Source organism: Lepidochelys kempii, chromosome 2, assembly GCF_965140285.1.
Source record: "Lepidochelys kempii isolate rLepKem1 chromosome 2, rLepKem1.hap1, whole genome shotgun sequence".
NCBI lineage: Eukaryota > Metazoa > Chordata > Testudines > Cheloniidae > Lepidochelys > Lepidochelys kempii.
Window position 1 is genome coordinate 41,965,029 of NC_136381.1, and position 7,764 is coordinate 41,972,792.

At 47.7% G+C, this 7,764-nt stretch overlaps 1 protein-coding gene across 1 annotated transcript; it reads left to right on the plus strand.

Annotated features, from left to right (window-relative positions):
* Positions 1–239: 239 nt before the first annotated feature.
* LOC140906484 (uncharacterized) lies at positions 240–5,260 on the plus strand. Its single transcript, XM_073330511.2, has 2 exons — positions 240–4,117; positions 4,711–5,260. The coding sequence occupies exons 1-2, from the start codon at positions 3,532–3,534 to the stop codon at positions 5,229–5,231; spliced, it is 1,107 nt and encodes a 368-aa protein (XP_073186612.1). The 5' UTR covers positions 240–3,531; the 3' UTR covers positions 5,232–5,260.
* Positions 5,261–7,764: the final 2,504 nt, after the last annotated feature.

Sequence of the window (7,764 nt, forward strand, 5' to 3'; positions counted from 1 at the left end):
ACCAAGAACATGGGCGATGGGTGTCACAGGCCAGGGCAGCTAAGCCTCTCCTGACCTATGCCGTGGCCCCACCCATGTTGCACCCTGAGGGTCTACCTGAAGCTGGTGGGGGCTTAGCTCCAGCTGGCAGCCCTGAGCTTAGGCACCGGTGCTGGGGTCAGTGGGGGGGGGGGGGGTCGAGCTGGTGGCTGGGGCCAGCCTGGCACTTGGGGGGGAGGGGGCAGTAGCTCAGCCCAGTGCTGGGGCCAGTGGCTTGGCCTGGTGCTAGGGCTGGGCTGGCTCAGGGCTTTGGTGGGCGGGACCGCCCAGAAGTGGGAGCTCACCTACCGCCTATGCCAGGAGGGAGTTTGGCCTTTGAAATATTTTTTTTTTTTTGCCTGGGTTGTTACAGATTCTAAGGCCAGACCATTGTGATCAGCTAGTCCAACCTCCTGCATCACACAAGCCGCAGCACTTCCTTGATTGTAAACTTGGCACTGACAGGGAGTCCACCACAACCCATGGTGATTTGTTCCAATGGTTAATTACCTTCACGGTTAAAAATGGCTATAGTATTTATTTCTGGATGAAGGGAGTTGCTGGAATGGCCTAGTTCAATAACTGTAGTTTTGAAAGGTCAGTGAACACCTATATCAACGGAGAGATGCTCCTTTTAATGGAATTAGCACGTATGACAGAAGACGTTACATCAGAATTCCCTATGTAATAAGCTCCTCTGCATTCATATCCTTCTTGCAAAATCTTTCAGTAATGATAATAGAATATAAGTGGTTGATTGTTGCCAGGGTGCTCTGAACAGTCTTTGCATTGGTTCTCTCTGACAACTATGATGTACAGCCACAGTTCATTATGCTATGGCCTAGTGTACACAAAGTTGCATTGGTTTAACTAAATGTGGGTGTTTTTAAACAGATTTGCTTATACTGATGCAGCTTGTGTGTTTAGAGCAATGGATCTCAACCATGGGTTTATGCATCTTTGGGGTACACAGAGGTCTTCCAGGCAGTACATCAACTCATCTAGATATTTGCCTAGTTTTACAACAAGCTACATAAAAAGCACTAGTGAAGTCAGTACAAACTAAAATTTCCTACAGACAATGACTTGTTTATACTGCTCTATATACTATACACTGAAATGTAAGTACAATGTTTATATTCCAGTTGATTTATCTTATAATTACATGGTAAAAATAAGAAAGTAAGCAATTTTTCAGAAATAGTATGCTGTGACATTTTGAATTTATGTCTGATTTTGTGAACAAGTAATTTTTAAGTTATGTATAACTTGGGGGTATTCAAGACAAATCAGACTACTAAAAGGGGTACAGTAGTCTGGAAAGGTGAGAGCCACTGGTGTAGACAAGATCTTAGAAGACAAACCTAGGCCTTGATCCTGCAAATACTTTGGCATGTGTTTAAGCATGAGTAGTTCCAATGTAATTATTGAGACTACCCCCATGCTTAAAGATAAGCACATGCCCAAGTGTTTGTAGGATCAGAGCCTTAGAAAGCAATTTTATGACAGTCCAATACATAATGGTGAAGAACTTCCCTCTACAATCCAACATTATGTTCTGATTCCCATAAATTGTATCATCTAGTTGGAATGGAAGTAATGCTAATGAGCCTCACTGAAGTGTGTTTTGAGGAGGGATTTGAAAGAGGAGAAGGTATTACTATAAAAAGTCACTCCATCTCTGCCAGACTGGCCCCTCCACCTGGTTATTTTGTTTGTATTTATTGTAATACGTTGTGTCTTCCTCAATATACGGAACATTGCACATAAACAGCATACATTAATACATCTCTCACATTTAAATTGTCACAGTTTTTGAGAATTCTGTTTAGGCAAAGGAAGTAACTGTTTTAATCAAAATGGTACGAAACTAACCTGTTGTCGTGACTCTTGTCCGTCTTGTTTGTTTCCTGTGGTTTCTGAGTATTCATTGCATATCCTGCCCAAGAAGTTTTGTGTCACACATTGCTGCTGGTTCAGTGTCTCTTAGTGGTGAGTATAGATAGTGATTAGTGAGATCATAAATGTCCTATTGCAACTCAAACAACAAAATATTCTCTGAGAGAGTGATTGTAGCGCGCACACACAGCACTTTAAAATTAACTGCCAGTGAACGATTTCCTTCTTTCCTTCCAATTAAAGGTGATATGTGGGGCAGTTCTGCCTGAGGGATTTTATGTATGCAGTGTTGTAGCCCTGTCAGTCCCAGGATATTAGAGAGACAAGGTGGGTGAGGTTATATCTTTTATTGGACCAACTTCTTTTGGTGAGAGAGACAATCTTTTGAGCTACACAGCTCTTTTTCAGGTCTGGGAAATGTACTCAGAGTGTCACAGCTAAATACAAGGTAGAACAGATTGTTTAGCATAAGTAGTTAACACATATTTCAAAGGACCATTTAAGGTGAAGTGGCCTGTTAACACCCTCCAGTCATGGGTGGGCGAGGGGGAGGAGAAAGGGAAGGGGTGTGTGGAAGGCAGTTGTGGGGGGACTGATAGTAGGTTATAGATTGTTGTAATAAACCATAAATCCAGTGTCTCTGTTCAATCCATGATGTTTAGTGTCTAGCTAAGTAAATTTATGTAAATTGCCTTCTAACTATATTACAATCCTGTGATTTTCATCACCAGTTTTAGGATTTGGAGGGGCTTCAACACAGTTATTCTTGATGGGATCTTATCACCTCACTTTCTCCGTTCATTCTTCTACTAATTCTCTCAACCTCTTTTTCCTTCTTTCTCCATTCACCTTTGCTGGCCTAACACTTTCTTTTAGTCCTTTCATAATCAAAGAGTTAATGGAAAGGAGTGATGGTGGATCTCCTTTTTTTTCCCCTTGCCACCATGTGATCAGAAGAAAGGGGAAGTTGCGTCCATTCTCATAGAGGGCCAGAGAACATACTGACCTTCCCTGTGCTAGCTTTGAGTAAGTGTTTGCACCACAAGCAGATGTCACTAACCAATAGACTCAACAACAGAACCTACAGTTTTATGAAATTGTTTTGTTGTTTTCTCTCAACCATGGGTTGAAATCCACACCAACTTCCTTCAAACACCACCACACAAAAATCTGTCCCTGGGCTCGAAACACACAAATAACCTACCAGTCCCAAAGAAGTTATTCCCATTCCGCCAATCCCATATATCAGGGGTTCTCAGCCCTGGTCTACACTAGGACTTTAGGTCTAATTTAGCAGCGTTAAATCGATTTAAACCTGCACCCGTCCACACAATGAAGCCCTTTATTTCGACTTAAAGGGCTCTTAAAATCGATTTCCTTACTCCACCCCTGACAAGTGGATTAGCGCTTAAATCGACGTTGCCGGCTCGAATTTGGGGTACTGTGGACACAATTCGATGGTATTGGCCTCCGGGAGCTATCCCAGAGTGCTCCATTCTGACCGCTCTGGACAGCACTCTCAACTCAGATGCACTGGCCAGGTAGACAGGAAAAGAACCGCGAACTTTTGAATCTCATTTCCTGTTTGGCCAGCGTGGCAAGCTGCAGGTGACCATGCAGAGCTCATCAGCACAGGTGACCATGATGGAGTCCCAGAATCGCAAAAGAGCTCCAACATGGACCGAACGGGAGGTACGGGATCTGATCGCTGTTTGGGGAGAGGAATCCGTGCTATCAGAACTCCGTTCCAGTTTTCGAAATGCCAAAACCTTTGTGAAAATCTCCCAGGGCATGAAGGACAGAGGCCATAACAGGGACCCGAAGCAGTGCCGCGTGAAACTGAAGGAGCTGAGGCAAGCCTACCAGAAAACCAGAGAGGCGAACAGCCGCTCTGGGTCAGAGCCCCAAACATGCCGCTTCTATGATGAGCTGCATGCCATTTTAGGGGGTTCAGCCACCACTACCCCAGCCGTGTTGTTTGACTCCTTCAATGGAGATGGAGGCAATACGGAAGCAGGTTTTGGGGACGAAGAAGATGATGAGGAGGAGGAGGAGGTTGTAGATAGCTCACAGCAAGCAAGCGGAGAAACCGGTTTTCCCGACAGCCAGGAACTGTTTCTCACCCTAGACCTGGAGCCAGTCCCCCCTGAACCCACCCAAGGCTGCCTCCTGGACCCAGCAGGCGGAGAAGGGACCTCTGGTGAGTGTACCTTTTAAAATGCTATACATGGTTTAAAAGCAAGCATGTGAAAGGATTACTTTGCCCTGGCATTTGCGGTTCTCCTAGATGTAGCCTTTGCAAAAAGCCTTTGCAAAAGGTTTCTGGGGAGGGCAGCCTTATTTCGTCTTTCATGGTAGGACACTTAAACACTCCAGGCCAGTAACACGTACTCGGGAATCACTGTAGAACAAAGCATTGCAGTGTATGTTTGCTGGCATTCAACCAAAATCCGTTCTTTATCTCTCTGTGTTATCCTCAGGAGAGTGAGATATAATTCATGGTCACCTGGTTGAAATAGAGTGCTTTTCTTCAGGGGACACTCAGAGGAGCCCATTCCTGCTGGGCTGTTTGCCTGTGGCTAAACAGAAATGTTCCCCGCTGTTAGCCACAGGGAGGGGGGAAGGTTGAGGGGGTAGTCACGCGGTGGGAGGAGGCAAAATGCAACCTTGTAACGAAAGCACATGTGCTATGTATGTAATGTTAACAGCAAGGTTTACCCTGAAAGAGTGTAGCCACTGTTTTATAAAATGTGTCTTTTTAAATACCGCTGTCCCTTTTTTTTTCTCCACCAGCTGCATGTGTTTCAATGATCACAGGATCTTCTCCTTCCCAGAGGCTAGTGAAGCTTAGAAAGAAAAAAAAACGCACTCGTGATGAAATGTTCTCCGAGCTCATGCTGTCCTCCCACACTGACAGAGCACAGACGAATGCGTGGAGGCAAATAATGTCAGAGTGCAGGAAAGCACAAAATGACCGGGAGGAGAGGTGGCGGGCTGAAGAGAGTAAGTGGCGGGCTGAAGACAGGGCTGAAGCTCAAATGTGGCGGCAGCGTGATGAGAGGAGGCAGGATTCAATGCTGAGGCTGCTGCAGGACCAAACCAGTATGCTCCAGTGTATGGTTGAGCTGCAGCAAAGGCAGCTGGAGCACAGACTGCCACTGCTGCCCCTCTGTAACCAACCGCCCTCCTCCCCAAGTTCCATAGCCTCCACACCCAGATGCCCAAGAACGCGGTGGGGGGGCCACCGGCCAACCAGCCACTCCACCACAGAGGATTGCCCAAAAAAAAGAAGGCTGTCATTCAATAAATTTTAAAGTTGTAAACTTTTAAAGTGCTGTGCTTAAAGTGCTGTGTGGCATTTTCCTTCCCTCCTCCACCACCCCTCCTGGGATACCTTGATAGTCATCTCCCTATTTGTGTGATGAATGAATAACGAATGCATGACTGTGAAGCAGCAATGACTTTATTGCCTCTGCAAGCAATGATTAAAGGGAGGAGGGGACGGTGGTTAGCTTACAGGGAAGTAGAGTGAACCAAGGGGTGGGGGGTTTCATCAAGGAGAAACAAACAGAACTTTCACACCGTAGCCTGGCCAGTCATGAAACTGGTTTTCAAAGCTTCTCTGATGCGTACCGCGCCCTCCTGTGCTCTTCTAACCGCCCTGGTGTCTGGCTGCGCGTAACCAGCAGCTAGGCGATTTGCCTCAACCTCCCACCCCGTCATAAACGTCTCCCCCTTACTCTCACAGATATTGTGGAGCACACAGCAAGCAGTAATAACAGTGGGAATATTGGTTTCGCTGAGGTCTAAGCGAGTCAGTAAACTGCGCCAGCACGCCTTTAAACGTCCAAATGCACATTCTACCACCATTCTGCACTTGCTCAGCCTGTAGTTGAACAGCTCCTGACTACTGTCCAGGCTGCCTGTGTACGGCTTCATGAGCCATGGCATTAAGGGGTAGGCTGGGTCCCCAAGGATACATATAGGCATTTCAACATCCCCAACAGTTATTTTCTGGTCTGGGAATAAAGTCCCTTCCTGCAGCTTTTGAAACAGACCAGAGTTCCTGAAGATGCGAGCATCATGCACCTTTCCCGGCCATCCCACGTTGATGTTGGTGAAACGTCCCTTATGATCCACCAGAGCTTGCAGCACTATCGAAAAGTACCCCTTGCGGTTTATGTACTCGGCGGCTTGGTGCTCCGGTGCCAAGATAGGGATATGGGTTCCGTCTATAGCCCCACCACAGTTAGGGAATCCCATTGCAGCAAAGCCATCCACTATGACCTGCACATTTCCCAGGGTCACTACCCTTGATATCAGCAGATCTTTGATTGCGTGAGCTACTTGCATCACAGCAGCCCCCACAGTAGATTCGCCCACTCCAAATTGATTCCCAACTGACCGGTAGCTGTCTGGCGTTGCAAGCTTCCACAGGGCTATCGCCACTCGCTTCTCAACTGTGAGGGCTGCTCTCATCTTGGTATTCATGCGCTTCAGGGCAGGGGAAAGCAAGTCACAAAGTTCCATGAAAGTGCCCCTATGCATGCGAAAGTTTCGCAGCCACTGGGAATCGTCCCAGACCTGCAACACTATGCGGTCCCACCAGTCTGTGCTTGTTTCCCAAGCCCAGAATCGGCGTTCCGCAGCATGAACCTGCCCCATTAGCACCATGATGCATGCATTGTCAGGGCCCATGCTTTCAGAGAAATCTGTGTCCATGTCCTGATCACTCACGGGACCGCGCTGACGTCGCCTCCTCGCCCGGTATCGCGTTGCCATGTTCTGGTGCTGCATATACTGCTGGATAATGCATGTGGTGTTTAATGTGCTCCTAATTGCCAAAGTGAGCTGAGCGGCCTCCATGCTTGCCTTGGTATGGCGTCCGCACAGAAAAAAGGCGCGGAACGATTGTCTGCCGTTGCTCTGACGGAGGGAGGGGCGACTGACGACACGGCTTACAGGGTTGGCTTCAGGGAGCTAAAATCAACAAAGGGGGTGCCTGTACATCAAGGAGTATTTCAGGCAGGACTGCACGGAGGGTTCCAATAAGAAATGGTGCACCTAAGTTATTGTCCTTATTGGAACAAGAAGGTTAGCCTGGCCTCTGATTGATACATGGCTAGATTTACCTCGCTGCACCTTCTCTGTAAGTGACTGCAGTGTGATCTAGAAGAATGAGTCCCCTAGACAGGGGAGCGGGGGAAGCAAATGAGTACAAAACAAATCTGGTCTATTTCTTGTTTTGATCCACTCCATCTATCTTTTACATCTTTGGCTGGCAGCAGACGGTGCAGAAGGACTGCATGCCATCCACATCTCATGGCTGCTCGGCAGAAGATGGTACAGTACGACTGCTAGCAGTCCGTATCGCCTGCCCGCTCACCATAAGACGGTTCAATAGGACTGACTGCAGGACTAAAGAGAATGACCTGCTCAAGTCACTCCAAATTTAGTCCCTGCGCCCATGTCTGCCCAGGCGCTCCTGATCGACCTCACAGAGGCGACCAGGAGCACCTCAGACATGACGATGACGGCTACCAGTCGTACTGTACCGTCTGCTGCCACAAGGCAAGGGGTTGCTGCTACTGTGTAGCAATGCCGTACCACGTCTGCCAGCACCCAGGAGACATAGGGTGACAGTTACCTGAGCGGGCTCCATGCTTGCCGTGGTATGGCGTCTGCACAGGTAACAGGAAAAAAGGCGCGAAATGATTGTCTGCCCTTGCTTTCACGGGGGGAGGGAGGGAACGGGGGCCTGACGATATGTACCCAGAACCACCCGCGACAATGTTTTAGCCCCATCAGGCATTGGGATCTCAACCCAGAATTCCAATGGGCAGCGGA

Coding starts and splice junctions, on each gene's coding strand:
- LOC140906484 (XM_073330511.2), top strand. CDS start 3,532: ATGCAGAGCTCATCAGCACAGGTGACCATGATGGAGTCCCAGAATCGC. Junction 4,118..4,710: donor AGGCGGAGAAGGGACCTCTG/GTGAGTGTACCT, acceptor TTTCTCCACCAG/CTGCATGTGTTTCAATGATC.